The sequence below is a fragment of the Pantherophis guttatus genome, chromosome 3 (genome assembly GCF_059756535.1).
Source record: "Pantherophis guttatus breed Tessera chromosome 3, ASM5975653v1, whole genome shotgun sequence".
Lineage (NCBI taxonomy): Eukaryota > Metazoa > Chordata > Lepidosauria > Squamata > Colubridae > Pantherophis > Pantherophis guttatus.
In genome coordinates, this window is record NC_142065.1 from 191,267,304 (window position 1) to 191,294,440 (window position 27,137).

Below are 27,137 nucleotides of genomic sequence, written 5' to 3' on the forward strand. Positions count from 1 at the left end.
TCATTAATTATCTATCTATCTATCTATCTATCTATCTATCTATCTATCTATCATCTATCTATCATCACATTTGTATAGCTACCCACCTTTCAGACAACTCAGGACTGCTCCAATAAAGTCATGGATATCAATAAAACATTTCACCTTATGAAAAACATCAGATAGATTGTGTTTGGAGTGTTGCAAAAAAGATGATTATGTACTCATAGAAAATGTTATACCCGCTGGTACTAAATCTCGGTTTAATGAAATTAGTCAGCTCTCAATTAATGTTTTAGAAACCAATCTGTCTTTGAGTGGGCTTTTATACACATAAACACATATTTAGAAAAAAAATAAGCTAGATATTGGGGTTTTTGCTTTTTTTAAATTTTAATTCAGTATAGGACCTTTTTTTCACTATTGAGGGAGATTGTCTTTTTGGGGGGGAGGTAGTTTTTTTATAAAGTGTGTTGTTCATTCACAAGGTTGTGTCTGATCCTTCACGATTCCATGGACTATAGCAGTCCAAGCCCCCCTGTCTTCCACTGTCTCCTGGAGTTTGCCCAAATTCATGTTCATTGCATTGATGACACTATCTAACCATCTCATCCTCTGCTGTCCCATCTCCTTTTGCCTTCAATCTTTCCCAACATCAGGGTCTTTTCCAATGAATACTCTCTTCTCATTTGGAGGGCCAAAGTATTTGATCTTCATCTTCTGTATCTGTCCTTTCAGATAACAGACAGGGTTAATTGCCTTTAGAATTGACTGATTTGATCTCTTTACAGCCCGAGGAACTCTCAGGAGTCTTCTCCAACACCACAATTTGAAAGCATTAATTCTTCAGTGCTCAGCCTATCTTTATGGTCCAGCCTTAAATTACTATTGGGAAAGCTATAGTTTTGAATATGCAGACCTTTGTCGGCAAGATCATATCTCTGCTTTTTAATATGGTCTTGCCATAGCTTTCCTCCCAAGGAGCAAGTGTCTTTTAATTTCATGGCTGCAGTCACTGTCTGCAGTGATCTTGGAGCCTAAGAAAATAAAATCTGCCACTGCTTCTATTTGCCAGGAAATGATGGATGCCATGATCTTTGTTTTTTTAAATGTTTCAAGCCAACTTTTGCACTCTCCTTTTTCACCCTCACCAAGAGGCTTTTTAGTTCCTCTTTACTTTCTGCCATTAGAGTGGTATTGTTTGCATATTTAAGATTGTTGATATTTCTCCCCGCAATCTTAATTCTGGTTTATGATTCATACACCCTGGCATTTGGTATCATCTACTCTGCATATAAGTTAAATAATCAGACTGAAAATATGCAGTCTTGTCATACTCATTTTCCTATTTTGAACCAATCAATTATTCCATGTCTTGACCTGCACACAGGTTTCTCAGGACACAGGTAGGGTGATCTACTACTCTCACCTCTTTAAGAACTTGCCACAGTTTGTTGTGATCTACACAATCAAAGACTTTAACATAGTCAATGAAGCAGAAGTAGATGTTTTTCTAGAACTCCCTTGCTTTCTCCATAATCCAGTGAATGTTGGCAATTTGATCTCTAGTTCCTCAGCCTCTTTGAAACCCAGCTTGTTTTACTGATAGTTCTCAGTTCACATATTGCTGAAGCCTAGCTTGTAGGACTTTGAACATGACCTTGCTAGTGTGTGAAATGAGCGCAATTGTACAGCAACTTGATCATTCTTCGATATTCCACTTCTTTGGGATTGGAACATAAACTGACCTTTTCCAATCCTGTTGAGTTTTTCACATTTTCTGGCATATTGAATGCAATACTTTAACAGCATCATCTTTGTTGTTGATAATGCTTGCTAAGGCCCACTTGACTTTGAACTCCAGGATGTCTGGCTCGAGGTCAGCAATTACAGCATCAGATCTTTCTTGTACAGATGTTCTGAGTATTCTTGCCACCTCTTCTTAATCTCTTCTTCTGTTAGGTCTCTACCATTTTTGTCCTTTAGCGTGCCCATCTTTGCATGAAACATTCCCTTGATATTTCCAATTTTCATGAAGAAATCTCTAATCTTTCCCATTCTATTGTTTTCCTCTTTTTCTTTGCATTGTTTATTTAAGAAGCTGTTCTTATCTCTCCTTGCTGTTCTCTGGAAATCTGCATTCAGTTGGGTATATCTTTCCCTTTCTCCTTTGCCTTTCATTTTCCTTCTTTCCTCAGCTCTTTGTAAGGCCTCATCAGACATCCACTTTGCTTTCTTCCATTTCTTTTTCTTTGAGATAGTTTTTAGTTGCTATCCAATCTTGTGAACCTCTATCCATATTTCTTCAGGCACTTTGTCTACCAGTGATGTAAATAACCAGGCCCTGTGCCATATAGGGCTTTAAAAGAATAACCAGCACCTAGTGCAGCTTGCTCAATAAAGGTATAACATGGCAAAGCAACGGGCAACTGTATTGTGGTTTGGTTATAACCTCTGAGTGGTTTTCAAGGGCAGCCTCATGTAAAGTGCATTGCAATAATTTAACTGGAGAGTGATTAAGGCATGAGTGATTGTGAGCAAGGCCACCTGGTCCAGGAAAGGTTGCAATTATGGTGCAACCCTTCCACAGCCATGGCTGCCATCTGCTCATCAAACAGGAGACATAAGTTCAGGAGGACCCCAAATTGTACTCCAACTCATTCCAGGGGCATGCAAAGATGAGAAGTCAGCAGACTGTGAGGAGAGAGGTGAATAACCCAAAGCCACTTAGTCTTGTCAGGATTGAGCAGTTATCAGTTTATTCCCATCCACACTCTTACAGCCTCCAGACACTCAAGCAGCACTGCAATAGCATCACTTGTCCAGTCAGGGGTAGAGATGTATAGTTGGTATCATCAGTATAGTGATGACACCGGACTCATACCACAAGATGACGTCAACCAACTGTTTCACATAGATGTTAAAAAGGAGGGGGGGGGGAGACCTGAGGCCTACCCATACTGCAACTCTTAACCCAGCAACATTGACTAAAACCAGCCACTGAGAAACAAAAAATGGTGCCTACCATTCCCAGCTTCCAGAAAGTAACATCATAAATGGCTTTGAAAACCACTGAAAGATCTAGGAGAGCCAGAACAATTGCATCCCATACTCACCAAAGGTCATCAACAAGCATGACCAGTGCCATCTCAGTGCTTATACCATGTCCTGAACCCAAAATGAAAAGGGTTCAGATAATTTGCTTCATCCATGGCCCTTTGTAGCTGCATGCCTATCATCCTTTTAACAACATTCCTCCAGAAAGGGCGATTTGGATAAAATTTATCTAACAGCTGGGTCGAAGGATGGCCTCTTGAAAAACGGGTGCCTAATATGGCTTCCAAAGCTGACAGGTGCACCATTTTCTCCTTCAAGACAGGCAGTATCACCTCCTATTAACCAGTCATATGCACCTCCCAGTAGGGGCAGAGTCTAGAACACTGATGGCTGAGCTCATAGCTACTAATATTCTGTTGATTTCCTTGAGATCAATTGGCTTGAATCTCTGCCAGATGAAAGGGCTCAGGCATGCCTCGGTCATTTCTGCCCAGCCAATGTCCAACTCAGAGCAAACTCAATAAACTTTATTTGTCAGGTACTGAGAATATTCCTCATAGCAGCCCTGAAGGTGCTCTGTCTTTATCTAGAAGGGACCTGATTACCTAAAACTGCTGCTATCACCTGATGCAGTAAGGATGGAGAAATAATTATGCTTCACCACCCTTATCCACACAAATAGTCCTCGTATAAGTTGTTACCTGTGCTCGGTCAGCTTCACTCTCTGTCTTACTCCCATCGCTCTATGTGTCTTGTGTTGCGACATTGTGGATCTTTTCGGTGAACCAAGATGCTCAATGAGATCTGTGTACACAGAGAATCCACACAGACACAATTTAGTTCATTATCCCTGTCCCCTTCTGATTCCAATGGACAACAAGGCATATGCTGAACTGTGTGCCATAATTTCAGGAGAAAGCTTGTTTCCTCTGAAACTGCAGTGTGGTAGGCTGTTGTAATAGACTACAACCCCCTGCATTGAGGGGTGGCTGTTAAGAATTCTAGAACCAACATGGAATGGTCTTGTCCCTGGCATGTTAACTTCTCCCCAGAATAGATTACAATGCCACTGTCCCATGGCAAACATCAGATCCGGTGTATCAGGTTATGAATAAGTTGAACCAATACCATGATTGCCATAGTGGCCATGAACTCCTGTGCTGTCTCAAGCCCTGGGCCCAGAGATGGCAGATTGAAATCCCCCATACCCCAGGAGGCTGGGAAACCACTGCCAGCTCCATCTCCAGAACTCAGGTAAGAATGCAGTTACACTGCAGGGAAGAAGATAGATCAACAGCCATCCCTACTGATCAGCATCATAAAGAAGCTTTCATATCTGATGATGCCTGTGGCAAGGCCCTTGGAAGCCACAAGAAATTCACAAACAACAACCGCCATACCTTCATTCCTCCCTTGGTGTCATAGCTTATACCACATTTGAAATTCAGAAAGCCCATTTCAGAAAGGGGAGCCCCCTTTTTGGTGCCAAGCCAGGTTTTGATAATGCAAGTCAAGTTGGCTCTTTCATCTACAATCAAATTGCAGATGAGATGGGCTTTATTGCAAGATGACCTGGCATTAAGCAGCAGCAGCTGGAGACCACATATTTAACTAACAATCAGAGCACTTTTGCAAAAATGTAATTAAATGTCTTTCCATCACAGGTCCTTAAGAAACAGTCCTGGGTTTACCTTTTGAACAAAGAATCTGTCTTTGTAATTGAAATAGAGTTGGTGGCATGCATACTTTTAATTTATGGATTGCAACTGATCTGAGACGAATCTTTATTTTACCTTTGCTAACTAATTTTCAACCAACTAATGTTTAAACCATGTATATACAAATTTTCTATAACTTTCGGCCCAGTGTGAATCTGGTGGTAGCCAAATTTTTGGCTGCCATAATTAGATGCAGGAAGAAATTTCCTGAATGATTTGTTTACTATGAAATGTCAACATGTATATACTTTTTTCTTTCTTTGCTGTTATGTCTGTCCTTGCGTCCTCTGACTGTAATAAACTTTTCATTCATTCCAGAACCAGGTAATTCTAAAAAGAGTCAGAAGAAGATTGCTAACTTCTTCTACTTGGTCGATTGATGAGTTATTGTTTGTATCCAGTCCTTTCTTCTTCTTATGCTTTTAAATGTACAGTTCATAATATGGATTTGTTACCAGTCTGAGAAGGAATGTGATATAGGAGAAGATCATGAAGAGAATGATTAGAAAACTCTAATTACAAATATTGTGAAATGCTTTCACTTCCCCTAGAAGCAGCTTTATGATTGAATAGTAGCAGATCAAGTACTGCACTCTACTGCATATATCACACTACTCAGGTTGTGTCTAGCTGTTTTATCCTGGGGTAGACAAGCTTTACCTTAGTATATTCTTGGGTGTGCATGTATGTTCTGTTGGTTGAAAATCCTTCTGAGCTTTTCAGATATTTCTGCAACGTATAGAATGACAACATTGCTTTGTTTGTTGTTCTCTTCTTTGTATGTTAGGGAGGAACTCCTGGTGGTCTTTTTCTGAATTTGATAAAGACCCAGTTGATAGCCACAAGTTCTGAGGGCTTCCTTGGTGTGTTTTAGTTCTTTTTCTTTTCCCTCTTCTGGTAGGCAATCCTTCAACCTGGTGGTGGAGGGCTCTGATTGCTCCCATTTTGTGCTCCAGTGAGAATCTAAATGCAAATAATGAGGGAGTAATGAACATTTCTTTCAGATTCTAAAATACATTGGTGATATCCCTAAAAAGCTGTCTCCCAATACACCATAACAGGTAGTTAAACTGGAATATCCATTTTATATAAGCAGCATTGAAAAAATTGGATAAATGCACTCCTTTTATCATTTTAGTCAATTTTGCTTTAGTTAAGATATATGTAATCATTATTAATCCACACCGAGTATGCATGGGTGAAGGGATTATAGTTAGCTTTGTTTGAGGAACTAAAAATCGCCAAGATGGAAAAAATAACTTATTGTGCATAATCAGTCATGCTGTGTCATCTCCAAAAAGGATTATTACAACATGGTCTACAAGGGGCTACCCTTGAACAGTATTTGGAAGCTGCAACTGGTACAGAATGCAATGGCATGGACATTTTTGGAGAACCCTTAGGTAGTATACGTGGGACACTGGCTGCCATTTTGCTTCTAGGTGCAATTCAAGGTGTTGGTCATTATCTTTAAAGTCCTTTATGGCATGAGTCTAGGCTATGTGAGGAACCATCTCATGCCAATGGGACTAATCTTCCCTATTCATTCCAGTGGAAAGGGTCTCCTGCTTCTGGCCTTGTCAGCCAAAGAATTTCAGCTGGCAGAATCCAGGAGAAGATCCTTTTCTGCTTTGGCCCCTGCCCTCTGAAATATTCTCCCATTGAAGGTGAGGTTTCTCCCCGTCCCTCCATACTTCTGGCCTTCCAGATGAGTCTAAAAACTTGGCTCTGCCATTGTCCTGGGGCCTGCACTTGAGGGTGGCTGATGGAGTAAAAAAGATTCTTATCCCCATCATCTTGGTTTATAACGTTTAATTCTTCTATTATTATTATGCTATTCAATTTTTCTAATTTTAATTTTTAACCCTCTATTATATTGTAAGCCGATAGAGAGTCACTATATTAGTGAGATAGGTAGCCTAGAAATTTAATAAAAAAATATTGAATAATAGAAAATTGCCAGAGGATATTCTGAGTCTGTTCTTTGTATGTGTCAATAACAACACAAGATTTCCTTCTCTCTTGTGTCCTTGAGGCTCTGAAGGGGTTTTTTTTAGATGAACTTTTTGGTCCAGGAATGGCCGTAACTGAGGTAAACTGAAGCTTATGAATGTATATATCACTATTAAGACAAAATTGATTCCCCCTTTTCCAATTATAAAACCCAGTTGTTACTCATACCTTTTGTCATAGTGCTGTCAGATCCTGGTTTGGAGGAGGAGGAGTTGGCGACACAGTCCCCTCGGAATAAGCAGAGAGTCCAGGGGCAGAGGATGAGACAGTCCCAGGGGTATCTGGCAGTGGGAGGCAGCTGACCAGATAGAGAGACGCCTGCAGGAGTAGATCAGTTGCAGAGGAACAGTGGAGATGATAGGCTCCAGACCACCTTCGACAAGGAACAGTTGTCTCCCCTGCCCAATGGCATGGAGAGCAGAGTGGAGGGAGGCACAGTGGAAGTTGGTGAGGTTGCTCAGGAGGAAGCAGCCCCATCCTTCTTCACAAGGAACACCTGGGGAAGGGTTATTTAACCAGACATTAGGGGAAAATCTATCAGGAATACCTATTTTCTTTGATGTACACCTTCCCGGCATTCATGAATACTGCCTTGCAAATCTTGCATCATGTTTCTTGGCTCTGAACATCGGACTTTATTTGTGGACTTTGGACTTGGCTCTTTGACTTCAGACTCTTAGACCGTGCTTTGGTTTTTGGAACCCTGGACTAGTGTTGCAGGTTTGTTACTTGTGGATATTGTGGCTTCCCTCTTGGCCTCGGGGATTGGCCATGGAACTATGGAATTCAGACTGAGGGAAAACTGAGGGCTGGGGCAGAGCTTCACTGGCAGCATTGGTGGGTCATTTGGCACTATATTATGTGTGTAATAAATGGACTCTACTTAATCTCTGCCTTGCTAGTGTGACTTGGGTCAGAGCACCTCCTTATACAGTATGTAGTTCTGGGTAGTTTTTGTATTAACAAATTTGTACAATAAACCTGTCATTAGATTTTGCTTTTTAAGAAGTGAGTTTACTAGGGATTCCTTGGAATTTGTGGGCCTATGCTGTCATCAAAGCTCTAGCCTTTTACATCTATTTGCCTCTAAAATTAAGTAAGTTTGTTGTCACTTTTTTCCTTTGAATGGGTGGTATTACTTTGTGTTGGTGTATTTCTGAAAAGATACCTACAATTAATAATACCTCATGGAAGAGCCTTGGTGGCGCAGCAGACTAAAGCACTGTTAAGTAACACCAGCTGCCTGCAATTACTGCAAGTTCAAATCTCACCAGGCTCAAGGTTGACTCAGCCTTCCATCCTTTCGAGGTAGGTAAAATGAGGACCCGGTTTGTGGGAGCAATAAGCTGACTTTGTATTAAAAAAAAGAACACCGCTTGGGGGGGGGGCAAAGCCCTACTAAGCAGGTATATACAAAAGTATGAAGGCTATTGCTTATTGCATTGTAAGCTGCCCTGAGTCTCCGGAAAAGGGCATATAAATCGAACCAATAAATAAATAAAGAGCATATAAATCGAACCAATAAATAAATAAATGCATCTCTCTATTTGAACTAACATTTTTAGATACCAGTGTTGCTTCTCATCCAGTGTTCAATAATTGTACTAATGACTAGCTGTAAATCTCTTTATTGGGTAGCATTTTTTGATTAAATTAATTGGACATATACATATAATGAAAAAAATTATAGGGAATGTGGCACCATAGAAATAAGTATTAATAAATAAGTAATAATAAATACTTCATTCATAGTGGTAAGTGGGTTAGTCTTAATATATGGATCTTAATATTTTCCTAAGGGCTGATAACATTTGCATTCACATAAAATGAATTTAAATTATCTACTTGTGTCCATAGAGAAATTGATGTATATTAAAGGATTTATTAGTCATATAATTTTTTTAACTTGAATTAATTCCTATTAGTTTGGCATTATAGCAGTATCTTGGCTTGTCAGGAATATGTGGCATTAACCTGGAGATTTTTTTATTAGTCAGAATGGGTGATAAGTTTAAGTAACCGAGCAATTTGAAATCATCATTTGATTTTCCACTGAATTAGGGTAGGGATGTCTTATATTTTACATCACATCTAATATTGCTTGCATCATTCAGAAATTCAAAATGTGGCCCAAAAATCCATGTGCCACATGGGATTCTGGTCAGAGGCCAGTTTACTGGAATATAGTTGAGATTCTTATACACACCCACCCACATGTGCGCACACACACACACACATATACAATGAGACAGAGACAGAGACTAACACACACACACTGATGGATTACTTGGTTGATTGATTATGTGCCCTCAAGTCAGCGTTGACTCCTAGCAACTACATAGGTAGATTTTCTCCATGATGATCGGTCCTAATCTTCCAATGATGCATTCTTCACATCTGTGTCCATCCTCCTTGCTAGTTGTACTCTTCTCTTTCCTAATACCATTTCCAGCACTGGAGCCTTCTATAGAGAGCTAGTATTCACATGGTGTGTCCAAAGTAAGATAATTTGAGCCTGGTCATTTGTGTCTGTCATGAAAACTCTGGGTTGATTTGTTTGATGTTCTGTTTGTTTTCTTGGCTGTCCACATGTGCTACCCAACTAATTACTGCAATATCACTGTTGTCTAGGCAGTTGTATTTAACCAATAATCTATTCTTTTCACTCAACAAGTGAAATCTTCCAATGGATTTTCTTTCTCAATGTTCATTTAACCAGTTCCTAGCAAGCCAGTATTCAGGACATTCAGCACTCAAAGCAAAGCTTTGTTACAGATTAGTTATTTGCTTAACTTACCATTGAGAAGACTTTTGAATTAGGTCCCACCTCAGCCATGACAACCAACTGGTTGAGCTTGGAAAAATCTCTCTCTCTCAGCCCAGCAGGGTTATTGTGGGAAAATAGGAGGAGGAGATAGGTATGTTGGATATGTTCTCTGGCTTGAGTTATTTGTAATAATAATAATAAAGGCGGAATATAAATAAAATAAAATGGAATAAAATAAAATAAATAAAATACTCTAATAAATTTAATTCATTTTTTAATCCATAGTTTCTGTTTTTTCCCTATCTTCCCCCCCACAGTTTTATATTTCAGTACCCAAGAATGAGTCCAAAATGATTAAATATTTTCTTATTTTTATTGTAGGTGTTACAGCATATAGTTGTACATAGTTTATACACCAGGTACTGAAAATACTGTATTTCAAAAAGCCCTTCCTTTATTCTATGGATTATAAGGCAATTACTAGTTACAGGCCCTAATCACCACACTTAATGGAACTACAGTCTATTTACCTGTGGAAGAACCAGAGAAACCCAACAATATATTACTCAGAAATATTATAGGTGTCTTGGGAAACTGCTGACTTCACTGTAAAAACATTTCAGATTTTGTCCCTCAAAACAAAATAGCAAAATATGTTAAATATCATTTATTTTTATCATTACAGTGCTATAAGTAGTAATGTAATTTCATTAATCTTTATGTTTTACAAATGTGATGGAATGATAGCTGCCATTTGGTGGGTCATTGATTTTTAAGATTAAATCACTACCTTAAGGAAATGAGACATCAGCAGCCTATATTTTAACCATGAAACATGCCCATATGCCGGAAGTTCCCATACAGTATAACTGAGATCCTTATAACATTGAAAACCTCTGGTGGCACTAGAGGTGGTATTCAGCAGGTTCTGACCAGTTCTGGAGAATCGGTAGCGGAAATTATGAGTAGTTTGGAGAACCAATAAATATCTGATTGGCCCCGCCCCCATCTATTCTCTGCCTCCCGAGTCCCAGCTGATTGTGAGGAAATGGGGATTTTGCAGTAACCTTCCCCTGGAATGGGGAGGGAATGGAGATTTTATAGTATCCTTCCCCTGCCATGCCCACCAAGCCACACCCACAGAACCGGTAGTAAAAAAATTTGAATCCCACCACTGGGTGGCACACAGCATAAATCAAGGATTTAAGATCACATGATTTATTTATTTTCATTCTGTTTTGTTTATATTTACAGCATTTAGATATTACAGATTTTAACCACAATACCGTATATGGAGTTACAGATAGCATCCCCATTTGCTAATGACACCAATTATTTAGGGTAATTAAAACAAAGATATAGCAAACTCTGCCAAAATAATTTCCCTAGATTATAGGAGTGGATTTAAAAGGGCAAATGATTTGTTGTAAGTAAATTCCTAAAGATATGCATCAAGGGGCATCGGAGGGGGAATCAACTTAATTTCTAGAAAACAATAATAATTCATCTCTAAGGATTAAGAAAGTTATCACTTGATGCATTGTGACCCTTAAAAATGTATGTGATAATAAATAAATTAGTACTCAAGGTGCCATTAACTGCTGTCATTGGTTTTAATACAGTTGCCCTTCTAAAATAATTGTTCTATAAGCACTAGTGAGTTTGAATTAGTGATGATACACAAGAAAGCTAATCTATCATTTAACTGATAAAGTTTAATGAAGTAATGGCATCATTAAATTTCCGTAAAACAGGAAAATATGGGGGTTTATTAAAGGAAGAATTGAAACTGCCAATATTCTAATGCCTTTTTACAAAACTGATATGATCAAATTTAGACTGTAATATACCTTTAAAAAGTGTATTGTACAAAGTAGAAAAGATAAAGAGAAGGGCAGCTAAGGTAATAATTCAGCTAGAATAAGAACTGGGTCAATCATCTGTGATCTCTAAAAACCATAATGTCACTGTTTTAATTATCTGTCTATAATGTCACAAAAGACGTTTTTCAATGTTTATTCTAGTCTCAGGAAAAAAAACACTATTCAGTTTATATCTTACAATCATATAATTCACCTCTAAAAGTTAATATTACGTCTGAAAACTTTGACCTCATTCTGTTGTCCTGTTAGTTAATTTATGCACACATATTTTTTTAACATTGTGCTGAGCTCAGTTGTGATTGATATGCAAATTACATGTGCAGTTCTCTTAATTACAATTACTGAATACTGGGTGTAGTTCAGCATTTCCTATATTTGTTTAATGGTTTAGAAAAAAGGAGTCTAATTTTGAAAAATGCCCTCATCTGTTTGTTCTCTCTTGCTTCTCACGGATTTCAGTTTTGATGTTGTTTATAGAGTTCACAAAGCCAGTTGGGGTTTTGTTGCTCCATGCTACCACAGAGTAGAAGTCATAGCAAATACTATGTAGTGTTGTTTCTTTCATCTAGACTAGAACTAGTTAATTGTATGATATGGCTAAAGTAGCCATTTTGTTGGCATCTTTTGTTAGCATTTCCTTCAAAATGTCATCTTACACCTGCTTTTGTTTGACATTTGATCCCAAATATTATTTATTAGCCGAAAGGTTGGGGGAAGCAATTTTCTGCCTAGAGGTTTCATCCTTAAAGAAGTAGTTCTAGAAAATTAAAGTCAACCTATTTTTCAAGATTTGCAAATGGTACATGTATAATTCATGATATACTAGCATGTTCTAAATCAGGAACTGTCAAACCTGTCAGTTACTGGGCACAAAAAATTAAAAAGAAAGTGTACATTATTTAAAAAAAAATCTCAAAAAGAATCCAGCCAAAATTTCCCAGCATTTCAGCTGTTACCCTTCAGAGCCCATACCAGCTCACATAAGAACTTTTCGCAAATTTTGTGAGATTTGATGATCTCAAAAAAAATCTGAGGAATATAATATCTTTAGAAAGACGATTTGGGGGATTCTTCAGATACCATCTAGCTCTGTCAAGAGCTCTGATTCAATGCATGAATAACAGAATCCAATGCATTTAAAATAATAGAAATATCTACTCATGTTACAGTTAAGCTAGCCAGGCGTACATTGTTGCTCTATGATGTTTAAAAGGATATAGATGAATAGTAGATATTATATGTTACTCATTTCAAACTTGTCTGTTTTTAGTGTGTTGTTTTTGTAAAAAGACATTGATTCCCCCCTCCCCTCTTTGATAATTTATGTGCAATCTTAACCTTAAATTAAAATATTATAACTTAGATGGTTGAAATTAAAACAGTTACATTCATAATGGTCTTTTGATATTTGCCAATGAAGTTGTCTTACTCATCCTCGATTTAAGTTATATATGAATAATTCTTAAATGTTCGTCTTGGTTAAGAATGCTGAGACTGGTTTGGAATGACACATTCATGTTTTATTTTGAATTTAACAGGTACTCTGGATATTGAAGAGAGAAATCGTCAAATGAAAGTGAACAAGTACAAACATGTAGCAGGATCAGATTCCAGGCTGGAGCAAGATTATCATTCCAAGGCAAGGGCATTTTGTTTTGAAAAACAGCAAAATATGTAATTGTCTGACTTGATGAGGCAGTAAGATGCTAGTAATTGTTTCATGGGTAGCATGTGTAATTAAGAATGCAATGCTGATATGCATGTTTATACTGGGAAGTAAATTAGACTACAAGAATTCTTTTCAGCTCCTACCTTTCCCCTTACCTAAGCTTCTAGAAAAGCCCTTACAAAGGTCAAAAATTTTGAGAGTATTCAGAGGGTGATATCTGGAGCCCTATGGTTTTGTTCTCTGACAGAAACCTTACTTTCCTTCTATGCACTCAAAAAGTGCTCTCTGCAAAAAGTATAAAAGGCAAGACAGTACGTAGCAGTAGTATTCACTCCCATGGGAATGGGTATAGCTAGAGCTAAAAGATTCTGAATTATTTTCAAATCAATAATTGTGCCAAATTCAGTGATTCTGTGTGAATAAGAACTTGTTTACCAAGATTAGAAATTACCAGGAATGTTAAACAAATGTCCATTTTAAAAGTATTAAATGTTAAATTAATTTTGTGGTGAAGTGCAGTAATCAGCCATGAGTTTAGTAGCCCATAAATGATGATGAAATAATTATTTGAATTTAATGTTAAAACCTTATACTCCATTCTTTACCCTTGTGTGTAGAAATATCTTGGAACCTTCTTTTTGTAGTTCAGCATTGAGGGCTTTAAGATTCAGTCCTTTGTGTAATGTATTGGAACATACTATTACGGATGTGAGCAGATGATTACTATCTGGCACATAAATGTGAGGTGTGCTTAGTTGCTCCAATGCGTATGGATTTACTTTGGTATCCATTAAGATAAATGCAGAGGAATTCAATTCCTTAGCTCTTTGGAAGAGCTACATTTCCCTCAGGAAGCCTATAACTTGTCCTGTGCAACTGCCTCACAATTCTAGGAAAAGACCTACTTTCTTGAAGGAGTTGCAGACTGCTACTACATTTATGCTTCATACGTTCTACAACACCATTTTGTAACTCAATCCAAAGCTCTGTACAACCCTACAGATAGTTTTTGTTGAATTCTGTATAGAATGATTGGCTGATAGTATTATCCTTGCTGTTGGAACACAAAACCTAATCCTGAATAAACATTAGTCAAACAATGTTATGCTATGTCCTGCTTATTCATCTAATTTGATTTAAAAAAAAAAAGAAGACTGATATACTCTTAGTAAATTAGTGCGCTATTTGACTGTTCATCAAGTGTCAATTATGAGCGAATGTTTTTCTTATATTCATTATGATCTTAGAAATATTGGTACAAATGATTTATAGCTGACATTACATATATGGTGTTTGCTTAAAACAACTACATATCTTATCATGAAACTTGCAATTATTTTATGAAGTATGACTACTAGCGTCGATAATATGGTGGGGTTTTGTTTTTGAGATTACACCCTCCAATATGTTTTTATCAAGCAAGTTACTGGGTTACTTTCAAGTCTTCAGAGATCCTTTTCAGGGGGTAATAGTGCTGCTGCCAGAGGGAGGAGTTGATAACTAGAAGGCTGTGATTTTTGTGATGGAAAGTATTGAAGAAGTGGATCCCCAGGAGGGAGGGGGTGAATTCCAGAGGAGTAAGAGTCTATTAGCCAAGTTATTATGTGGAAGAGAAAGGGGGTAAAGAGAGGCCCTCCCTAATAGTTTGCATATTGTAGATGTGGATAGTAGAGTCTTCTTAGTCTGGCAAAATTTTGTCTACAGGTGTGAAAAGCTTGGAAGAATTGAAAAGTGTCATTCTTGGTTTTGGGCCTGACAGTTTTAGCCTTCTTTTAAGATGGCCAGTGGACTTTCACAAAATGCTTTTTTTTTTTTTTTTGGTTGAACTTAAAGTTCTGGTCTCATTAAGATTATTGAACTCTTCTACATTAAATTAATATTATCAAAATGAAAAGTAGATAGTGTGGATTCCAGTTTTGTAGTTGGCTATGTAGGACATCTTAGACGATTAAACATTTGAGCATTGACTGATTGACTAATTACATTACATATGCATGAAAGTTACAAGCTTCAATATTCTGATATTCTGCTGCGTGCACACTCACATGCATATCTCCTACAGAGCTTAACCCTCAGACATTATGAAAGTGTCTTAACTCATAAGTCACATAAGCATAAGCAGAAATGAAATATACATCTTTTTTTGATTCGCACATTTTGTACATAAAATATGAAGTGGTAACAATTCACTCCTTGCAGTGGATGAAGCTAATTCCACTTCTATTACTTTGAGCAAAGACCCTGAGATGACTGCTACATACTATGATGATGGAAAAAATGAAAATATAATGTCATAAATCCCGAGCCTTTCATACTTGCATCCTGAGATCACAACATATTTTTCATTCTATCCCCACCTCCATAGACCAGTTGTCAGTCAGAGATTATCAGAGATTCCAAGTTTTATTTTTATTTATTCATTTTATTAAATTTCTATACCGCCCTTCTCCCGAAGGACTCAGGGCAGTGAACAGCCAAAAGATAAAACACAGAGATACAAAATTTAAAATAGATTAAAACAGATTAAACAATTTGGCTAAATTTTAAAAATATCCCATAATTAAACAAATTAAAATTAGTGTTTAAAATTTAAATTTTAAAATTTTAAAAGGGAGAAGATTTAGGCCAGGCCAGTTGATGAAATAAAAGAGTTTTAAGCACGCGACAGAAGGTGCGCAGATCCAGGATCCTCTGTATCTCCGGGGAGAGCTCGTTCCAGATCGTAGGTGCCCCCACAGAGAAGGCTCTCCCCCTAGGGGCCGCCAGTAAACATTGTTTGGCCGACGGCACCCGGAGGAGCCCCTCTCTATGGGAGCGTATTGGCCGGTGGGAGGCTATTGGTGGTAGCAGGTGGTCCCGTAGATAACCAGGTCCTAAGCCAAGGAGCGCTTTAAAGGTGGTAACCAGAACCTTGAAGCGCACTCGGAAGACCACCGGGAGCCAGTGCAGCTCACGCAGGAGAGGTGTTACATGGGAGCTCCACGTTGCTCCCATAACCACCCGCGCGGCTGCACTCTGCGCCAGTTGGAGCCTCCGAGTGCACCTCAAGGAGAGCCCCATGTAGAGAGCGTTACAATAGTCCAGACGAGAGGTGACAAGGGCATGAGTGACCGTGTGTAGGAAGTCCCGATCTAGAAAGGGACGCAACTGGCAGATCAGGCGAACCTGATGAAAAATCCTCCCGGTCACGGCCGTCAAGTGCTCTTCTAGAGACAGCCGTGAATCCAGGAGGACGCCCAAGTTGCGAGCCCTTTCCGTGGGGGCCAATGATTCGCCCCCAATAGTCAGCGATGGCACCAGCTGACTATATCGGGACGTCGGAAACCACAGCCACTCAGTCTTGGATGGGTTGAGCCTGAGCCTGTTCCTCCCCATCCAGATCCGTACAGCCTCCAGGCACCGGGACATCACTTCAAGGGCATCGTTGTGGTGGTCCGGGGTGGAGATGTACAGCTGGGTGTCATCAGCGTACTGATGGTACTTCACCCCGAAACCACGGATGATCTCGCCCAGCGGCTTTACATAAATGTTGAACAAAAGGGGCGAGAGGACCGATCCCTGCGGTACCCCACATATGAGGGGCCTCAGGGTCGACCTCTGCCCCCCTGTCAACACAGACTGCGACCGGTCGGAGAGAAAGGAGGAGAACCACCGTAATACGGTGCCTCCCACCCCCAACTCTTCCAACTGGTGCAGCATGATATCGATGGTATCAAAAGCCGCTGAGAGATCTAACAGGACCAAGACAGAGGAGCAACCCCTGTCTCGAGCCCTCCAGAGATCATCAACCAACGCGACCAATGCCATTTCCGTGCTGTACCCAGGCCTGAAACCCGACTGGAACGGATCTAGATACGACGTTTCATCCAGGTACTGGGGAAGCTGTCGTGCAACCACACTCTCAACAACCTTCGCAACGAAGCGAAGGTTGGAGACTGGACGATAATTAGCCAATACTGCTGGGTCCAGGGAAGGCTTCTTGAGGAGAGGCCTCACCACCGCCTCCTTCAGGGCGGCGGGGAAGGCACCCTCACCCAATGAAGCATTTATAATCCCCTGGAGCCAGCCTCGCGTCACCTCCTGGGAAGCCAGTACTAACCAGGAGGGACACGGGTCCAACAAACATGTGGTCGCATTCAGTCTACCCAGAATCCTGTCCACGTCATCTGGGGTCACAGGATCAAACTCGTCCCAGATAACATTCTCAAGACCTGCCCCCGTCACCCTCACTGGACCTACCCAGTCGGAGTCCAGACCTTCCCGAATCTGAGTGATTTTGTCATGCAGATATTGAACAAAGTCCTCGGCTCTTCCCTCCAAGGGGTCCTCCCGCACTTCCTGGTGGAGCAGGGAGCGGGTCACACTAAACAGGGCGGCCGGGCAATTACCTGATGACGCAATAAGAGCAGCACAATGAGTACATTTTGCTGCTTTTATCGCCACTAGGTAATTCTTAATATGAGATCTTACCAGTGTCCGGTCCGATTCAGAAAGACTAGCCCTCCAACTACTCTCTAGGCATCTTTTCCGGCACTTCATCTCCCTGAGCTCCTCAGTAAACCAAGGAGCCAGGTGAGAACGGCGCTGGGTCAGAGGCCGCAAAGGCACGACTTGATCCAGAGCTCCAGTGGCCGCTCTATCCCAGGCGGCCACTAGGTCTCCAGTCGAGGCGTGTGCAAGATCCTCGGGGATTGGCCCAAGCTCCCTTTGGAACCTATCAGGTTCCATCAGGCGCCTGGGGCAGTACCATCTTACCGGTTCTGCCTCCCTGCGGCAGGGTACCGCGGTTTGAAGGTCAAGGTTAAGGAGAGAGTGATCCGACCATGACAAGGGCTCAATGACTATGTACCCTATCTCAAGATCACTCAACCACTGTCCAGAGACAAAAAACAGGTCCAGTGTGTTTCCCCCCCTGTGCGTAGGGCCATGAATTAGCTGGGTCAGGTCCATGGCCGTCATGGAAGCCATGAACTCCCGAGCCACCTCAGATGCCTCACCCGCGGACGGCAGGTTGAAATCCCCCATGACCATAAGTCTGGGGGTATCAACCGCCACCGCGGCAATAACATTGAGTAGCTCGGGCAGGGCTGCAGCCACGTGGCAGGGAGCCAGGTACGTGATCAACAAGCCTATCTGAACCCCATGACCCCACTTCACAAGGAGGGACTCACAACCGGCTGTCTGAGGAACAGTGGTCTCCCTCGGCCTAAGGCCTTCACTAATAATAACCGCTACTCCCCCGCCCCTCCCCTGAGGCCTCGGCTGATGGAATGCGTGGAAGCCTGGTGGGCACATTTCTACCAGAGGGACCCCTCCCTCCGGGCCCAACCAGGTCTCCGTAATACCCGCCAGGTCCGCTCCCCCCTCCTGAATAAGATCACAAATGAGGGGGGCTTTATTTACTACAGATCTGGCATTGCACAACATCAGTCGAAGGCCCGGGCCCTGAGGGACTGCTGTGCCCTGTGGAACGGCCAGACATTTGGTCATTATAAATGCTATGATGGAATATATGTGAGGCTCATATATTGATGAAACATATATAGAACGAATCATTACTGATCTGACATTTATGGACTGAATCATTATTCCATCCTATAGCATACATTGTTCACACTGTATTTGTTTGTTAAACCTGAATTTGCTTCTTCTGTAGGCAATCGGATATCTAATCTGTTTAGGAGCACATTTGAAAAAAAAAGTTTGTGGATATTTAATTTAATTTAATAAATTAAATCAATTGATTTAAATTAGTCAAATTTTGCAGGCATGTGTTAATCAAATTTAATGAGTCCATTGAATTAGCATGAAGGATGTGGTTCTTTACATATGCATGAAGTAAGGATTGCATATAAAATAATATTTCATGATTACATTTATTCTAGCAAAAGCAAAATCTGGTGGCTGGTTTATTCTTAAATCTGCAATTCTGCTGACTTTTATGTGAAAGTAAAAAAATAGAATTGGATATATCATGGAGGAACTACGAGTTCTGAAAACAATTAAGAGATACCTAGAGTTCTGCTAGAGAAAAACAAGGGATGAATCCGACTGGATATGATTTAGAGATGCACTTAAGCCCTACTTCGTGGCAGTAAGAGCAGTGAAACACCATTATTACTCCACCTTTATTTTGCCTGCAGTGTGCTGCCCAATGACCCTGTTCAGGATCACCCCGTCCCTCCTGGGACAGCAGGGCTCAGATGATCATCTTCAGGACCATTCAGAGGAATTTAAACACTTGATGGACAAAGTTGCTTGGATTCATTCCCAGCTGGAACCCATCCATGGTGCAGATCCATTTGAGATGTCTGGAAAGATCTTATCTGGTTATCTTGATTTGACTCTGTTGAACCTGATGAAATGGACAGGGTTTTTGATGCTGTCAGTGAAACCACGTTTCAATTAGGTGAAAGGCAAGGATGGTGGCAGCCGGGCAGGTTCAGGCAGTGACAAATTCTTCACTACAGAGAGGATGTTTCTGGGAACTTTTAAAGCCGCCCTGGTTTGCCCCTCCTCAAAAATCATCTCTTGATCCCATCTGTCTGGACAATTTCCATCCAGCCTCCAAACTACCATTTTAGGGAAGATGGTAGAGAAGGTGGTTACATGGTAGTTTAAAGATGAAAGGGATTATCTAGATTTCTTCTTGTCAGATTTCAGGCCCGGTTATGGGACCGAAACAGCATTGGTTGCAATTGATGATTTTTAGTGAGAGTAGCATGGAATAATGGATCCATCCTTGTTCACCTTGACTTCTCAGCAGCCTTTGATACCATTAACCATGGAACCCTTTTGGACTGACTATGGATTGTGAGGTTGGATTGAACAGTCTTGTGCTAGTTTGACTCCTTTCTTGGTCCCAATCGGTGTTGATAGGGAGTGAGAGTTCCAGTCCACGGGCACTCCTTTGTGATGTGTGAAGGGCTTGATATCCCCTCCACTCCTTTTTAACATACACATGAAGCTACTGGGTGAGACCATTCACCATCCTGGGATGAGGTTCCATCAGTATGTTGATGATACTCAAGTTTATATCTCCATCCTGAGTGACCCAAGTGTTGCTGTTGCTGCCCTCTCAGAATGCCTGCAGGCTGGTAGGGGTCTGCACAGGGGACAACAGACTTCAGTTGAACCCTGGTAAGACCGAGTGGCTTTGGGTGTGTAGAGCTTGGGGTTCCAGGACTTTAACACATTCAGTTCTGGATGGGATTGCACTATCCCAGAAAGGTTTGGTGCGTAATTTGGAAATTCTCCTGGACTCATGACTCCTGTTCAATGAACAGGTGGCAGTCGTGGCTAGGAGAACTTTTGTGCACCTTTGTGTTGTGCCCCAGCTGCGTCCTTTCCTGGATTGGCACTCACTCAAGCCATGGTCATCTCACATTTAGGCTACTGCAATGCACTTTATATAGAGCTACTCTTGAAGAGTATCCAGAAGCTTCTGTTGGTGCAAAACACCGCTGTATAGGCAGTTCTTGAAGCCCCTAGGATGGCCCATGTTACACTGCTGTTCTACAAGCTGTATTGGTTGCCAGTTTGCTTCCAGGTCCAATTCAAAGTATCTGTCGGTCCACCCTATCTGAGGAACTGGCTTCTCATAATGGGACTAGCCCATCCCCCAGCAGAAGGGCCATGCTGTGGCCCCTATTGGTCAATGAATTTCAGCTGGCGGTATCCAGAAAAAGAGCCTTTTCTGCCATGGCTCCTGCCCTCTGGAACATCATGCCTCCTGAAGTGAGATCCACGCCCACCCTATTGGCCTTCCAAGAAGGCTTGAAACATGGCTGTGTCAACATGGCTGTGTCAACTAGCCTGGGTATGTGGATTTTGTAGATGTCTAAAGATAACACTCCACCTTCTTCCTACTTTGCTTCCTTTCTCTCTATCTAAATCAATATTATTTTAACTGACTTTTAAATTTAAGATCTCTATTTATATTGCATTTAAACTGATTGAAAGTCATCCAGAGTCAGGTAGAATATAAGTTTAATAAATAAATAATGAACAATTTATCAGTGGAATGGTTTGCCTCCAGAAGGTGTGGATGTGCTATCATTGGAGATTTTCAAGAAAAGACTGGACATTCATTTGTCCAGAATGGTACAGGATCTCCTGCCATGGGCAGGGGGTTGGACTAGAAGACCTCCAAGGTCCCTTCTAACCCTATTATTTTATATTCTAATGAATACTTCTGAGCAAAAATAGTTTTTCTGAGCAAAAAAAAAATAGTACAAAATAGGTTTCTACTGTAAAAATGGCCAAATCTGCATGCAAACTCCCACTGATTTGTGAAGGTTATGGTTCTATCTTTTCTATTCACGCAGGTGCAATAAATTAAATGAATAAAATTGCCTTTTCAGAAAAGATCGTTGCAGCCCTCATCTCTATGGAAATGCTGAATATAGTTTTCTTGGCAATAATACAAAAATGACCTTCTTCCAAAATGTGTTTTTTAGTTTAGAAATTCTGTTCTATTTTGTAAAGTATTTTCTTATATTTCTTTTCTTTGGACATTGGAAATAATTGTTTCATAAAATGAAAAGCAGAACATTTCCGCTTGTTATAAATAGAATCAGCTAATATCCTAACATTGTTATAAGCAGAATTTTAGGCTAAACTGGCTGAACAAAATTAGTTTTGGGAAAACTGGCATTCACTTAAGGCTTCTCTTGAGAAAGCTGTACAGTAGCTTATGGGAAGAAATTAAACTAAAACATATCTCCATAGACATTAAGCATCTTAATTTACTTCTCATTTTCTGGATGAATTACAATAAAGTGGTATTAATATTAATTTTTTTGAATGTCAATTTAGTTTTGTAAAAAATATTTGTGTTAGAAAATCTGATAAGGATTCCTTCAATTCAAATCATTAATAAAATGTTGAACAGGATTGAATTTTGCAGAAGAACCCACTTAATTGATTATCGGTATTTAGATATTTTTTTTTTTTATATTTCCCAACCATGTTGGTATTTGTGTGTTCCCATGTGATTAATGTGATTATCTGACATTGAATCTGTTTTGATTTAGTAACCTTACAAATGTAATACATTATTATTAGATTAATATTATTTCTTTGGTTTGGTGAGGAATCACTGATGATTATGATTTTTTTAACCAGTTACATATCAACTTAATATTCGGGTCATCTTGACCATGATTTAGCTATTTGGCTAACCAGAATGTTATGGAATATTTTTTAATTTGTTTGGTAAAACTGAAAAATATTGTGTCTCCAGAATTTTCATTTTTTATGATAGGCACAACTTTTTCCTGGTCCTTATCAGATGATATTTTATTAGTTCTCCAGGATTTCTCACAAGATAATATATACTGTAAAGATTTAGCTAATATGTTCTCCAGCATACATATTTCATAATAGATAACTAGTTACAACTGTCTTTTCAAGGCTATCATAAAAATATAGAGAGGGACAATGGAAAGTCAACTGACAGCCCTCCAGGGTAGATCAAATTTGGAAACCAAAAACAGGCTAGCTGATGCTACTTTTATTATAAGGTCATAGGAACAGAGTCTTGCCAGTCTGAATGCACTATCCTCCTCCCTCCCTTTATCTTTATGAACCTAGGGATAGTCATATCTGAGACGCTCTCAAATTACATTTCTGCCCCCTACTCAGATTTCTTTTATCTGTTTTCTTGTTTGAGGCTCTTTCTCCTGTTCCTCAAGGTTATTTCTTCTGCCCATAACATCAACAGAGAAATTGTTCTAGTAAAGAATGTGTTATTAATGACAATTAATATTTTGTCAAGAAAATAGAATGCAGATGTGATACCTAATCAGAGATGCATGAATAAAATTTTGAATACTAGAATAGTGATGGCTAACCTTTTTGCCATCGTGTGCCAGGAGCGGGGGGGGATGCTGGGGGGGTCACATGCGCACGGGCCCACACCCATAATTCTATGTGCCAAAAATGGCCCATTTGCCAACTTCCCGGTGGAGGGGAGACTGTTTTCGCTCTCCCCAGACTCCAAGAAAGTCTCTGGAACCTGGGCCTTCCCCCCCACCAAGGCCCTCCGGAGGCAGGAAACAGCCCATTTCCCTACTTGTGGTGGGCCCAGAAGGCCCGAAAATCAGCGTGCATGCCGGAGCTGAGCTCGTGTGCCCACCGATATGGCTACATGTGCCACCTATGGCACGCGTGCCATAGGTTCGCCATCACAATACTAGAAGATTTAAGTAATTTAGATATCTTAGGGACAGATATGGTGATACAAGCCAATTTAATAGAGACTGAAGAAAGATGTTGTATTTCTAGAATATTTTTTCTCAGCATATGTCATTATAAGCTAAATATACTCTTGAGTTCTGAAAAATATACTTTGGAGTTTAGAATTGAGAAACTATGCTTTGCAATTGAGAATAGTAATTTATCTTATTTCTTTATCCTTGAGTAATAAGTACAGGTAGTCCTCTACTTATGACCACAATTGAGCACAGAATTTATGTTGCTAAGTAAGAAATTGGTTAAGTGAGTTTTGCCCCATCTTATGACTTTTCTTGTTATATTTGTTAAGTGAATCACAGCAGTTGTTACATTAGTAGCATGGTTGTTAACTGAACATGGATTCTCCATTGACTTTGCTTGTCATAAGGTCACAAAAGATGATCACATGACCCTGGGATACTGCAACCATCATAAATATGAACCAGTTGTCAAGCATCTGAATTTAAATCACGTGACCAAGAGAACACTACAACAGTTGTTAGGTGTGAAAAATGGTCATAAGTCACTTTTTTCAGTGCCGTTGCAACTTTGAATGGTCACTAAACAAACTGTTATAAGTCAAGTACTACCTGTATAGGATATAAACAAACGTTGTTTTGCTCTGCAAATCTAAATTTCACTTATAAGTTTTTATGAAAACAGCAAATGATTAATAAAGCCCAAAAATCAAAGGTAGCAAAACATGATTTGCTGGTAAACCAGGACTGGGGAAGTTCATCTGTACTTACAAAGTTTACTGGGACATACCAGCTATAGCTGGAGATAGGAAAGGAATTTTGCTGAATTTTTGACCTAAATATATTTATTTTCTTGAAATATGGAGTTGTGGGATGAATTATGCCAGCTGTAGCCTGGGGGTATTTGAGTGGCCTCGCAAAGGCCCTTTCCTAAGAAGCACAATGCTATTTATCCAGGAAATGCCTCCACATTTTTTTCAGAGTAGTTGAGACTCCAACAGCAGATGCTGGAATGCTAGGATTTCATTGATTTCAGGATACATATTTTGTCTAAAACTATAGTATTGTAAACATATTCCATATAGTTTACAATTCTCTGCTGCTTTTTTACATTATCATATTTCAAAAACAATGGTCATAAATGAAATACTTTATACCAGCAGTTTTCTTGTCCGACAGTTAGTGATAAGATACTGATATAAATTCATCTAAATTTCAGACCTGAAAACCCTATTTGCAGTTGGAAAAAAAATATTCTTTGTTTCACTAGGTTTTTACAATATTTTGGAAATTTTCAGGGCTCAAGTTTGAAGAAATCTGACACACAGAAATGTTTCTGTTATAGACTATATTTTTTGTGAAAAGAAATTTGTTTATGCCAGTGTGATATATGTAGATATAAAAACAACTGCCAGAAGTTAATAACAAAAAAAAATGTCTTGACATATACACAATATGGTATAGAGAGTTTGTACATGTTATGTCAATTTTGTCAAGGGAATTCACTTAGATAAACCTTAAAAATATATTTTAAGGTTTCTTTCTCTATGTTTAATATTATTTGTTTCCAGCTGCATTGTGTGATACTTCCAGCAAAGTCAATTTCTCCATTACTTTACAAAGTTATCATGAAAGTAAAATTTATTTTATACTTCTATTAAAGAAGGAACAGTCACTTCTGGCAGCAATTTTTGAATGTCTTGAAAAGTAAGGAGGAAATATTTAGTTATTTAATGTGTCACTTAATTATATTGTAAGGTATGACTAGAAATGTTTATGGGATCTTCTGTTTCAAGTGTTAAAATAAATTAATTGGCGTTGGTTCCACATTATGGTGAAATAGATAGGTAGCAGTGTAATTGCCTGGTTGGCCTCAAGCAGCAAAATGTCTTGAGCCAGTCTAAGTTCTATTTTTTTGAACTGTAGAATAATTTCAAATTTGGGTAGGATTGCTGGGAAGAATGATGTACTGTACTAGGTTATATAACATAATGAATTTCAAGAATGGTCTTATTTGGAGCACTTTTTAGAAATATATACAGAAAATCGGATCATTCAAATTAAGCGTCCAAAGAATGCTTATTTTTATACAGGTAGTTCTGTATAAAGAACCATTTTATTGAGCGCAAACTCGGTATTGCTTAGCAAGACAGTTGTTAAGTGAATTTTGCCCCATTTTATGACCCTTTTTTTGCAACAGGTGTTAAGTGAATTGCTGAAGTTGTTAAATTAGTAACATAGTTGTTAAGTGAATCTTTCCTCTTGGCCAGATCTGCCACTTGAAACATAGTGCACTTTTTTTTGTCTCTAAACACACCCCATGTTTGGAATCGGGAAGGGGATCGCGGGTCTGCCACCCGAACCCGCGATCCCCTTACTGATTCCAAACATGGGGTGTGTGGAGAGACAAAAAAAAGTGCACCGTATTTCAAGCGGCGGATCTGGCCAGGAGGAAAGAAAAGAGTCTGCTGAGGAGGAGGACGGGGGCGCGCGGCTCTGCAATGTGCAGAAAAACACTTTTAGGCGTCAGCGCTACAATCTCCTCCCCGAATCCAAAGCACTTCCCAGTTCCCCACTGCACATTGCAGGGGAACTGGCCACCACCTGAAGCGCGACTCTTGAGGTTTGCGTTTTGGAATCCGGGCAGCGATGGCTGGAAAGGAGGAACATTTATCTTTAGGGGCTCCCATTCAACTCGGCTTGGCTCGTGGGCGCAGAGAGGATTAGGCAGCGGCGGCAGCGGCTCCTTACATTGCTGGGGAGTGAAGGCAGCGTGGCCAGAGGGGTGACCAGCCGCAAATCGTGGCACCCGCCTTGTTCCCCAAAGCTGCTGGGCAGATTTCCCCCCCCCCACTGTCCCGAAGAGGGAGGGTTGTTTCTCAGGCTGTGCTCTGTCTCTCCCCCCAGAGCATGCTAGGGGTCTCTAGGGGAAAGCGAGTAGTCCCTGCACCTCTCGCTTGCAGGAGGAAGAGGAGGGCAGCGCCACCTTAAATGCTGGTAGGCAGAGGTAAAATACTTTTTTCCTTGTTTTCCTCCCCCAAAATTAAGGTGCGTCTTATACTCCAGTGCGTCTTATACACCGAAAAATCCGGTATATTAGTTTTACAATACTGAAACTCAGTTACTGTAAAGGGATACTTGGTGTCATGTCATTAAAAGCTCTAATGTAATTATTGCCTGGCCATCTACCTCTAATATTATTGAAATATATGGGTATGGGAATTGGTATAGTCATAAACCTGTTAGCAAAGAAAGTAGGAGTTACTATTAAAATATCTTAATAATTTCCTCCTCCATATCTTTATACGGTGGAGTGATAGAAATGGGGGCTAATTTAGAAAATGATATAGTGAAGAGTATATCAGGCTACATGTCAGCGGTACCAACTTTTACTTCAACACTAATACTATATGTTCAATTTAGAATCTTGACAGTTATTGAAAAGCATCAATTGCTTGTAGATTTTTAATCTGAATATATCACCACTAACTTCCAGCATCTATAATACCTTCCTTTTATATTCAGAATTTTGTTCATACAAAAGGCTTGATTAAAGTACAAGATCACCGGATAATAAAATTAGACACAAAGAATCTATGTTTAAGAGCAATTTTATTTAAGCAAATTAGAATTTTAAACTTCCAGCCTTCATTAGCATGATCAGAGCTATCCATTGAATTGTAAACGTTAGTAATAGGAACAGGTTCCTCCTCTCAAATGAAGAGCTCTATCTTTATGATACATTAATTCAATAGCTACATTTGGACTTCCTGTAGAACAGGAGTCTCGGACCTTGCCAACTTTAAGACTTGTGGACTTCAATTCCCAGAATTCTTC

General features: G+C 39.8%; 1 protein-coding gene across 25 annotated transcripts in view; it reads left to right on the top strand.

Annotated features, from left to right (window-relative positions):
* RIMS2 (regulating synaptic membrane exocytosis 2) overlaps nt 1-27,137 on the top strand; it is a 272,552-nt gene that overhangs the window by 196,292 nt on the left and 49,123 nt on the right. For all 25 annotated transcript variants that reach the window (XM_087890824.1, XM_087890826.1, XM_087890829.1 and 22 more), the window contains one exon: nt 12,956-13,056. In XM_087890824.1, coding sequence (XP_087746950.1) covers nt 12,956-13,056 — 101 coding nt within the window. The remainder of the gene's footprint in view (nt 1-12,955; nt 13,057-27,137) is intronic.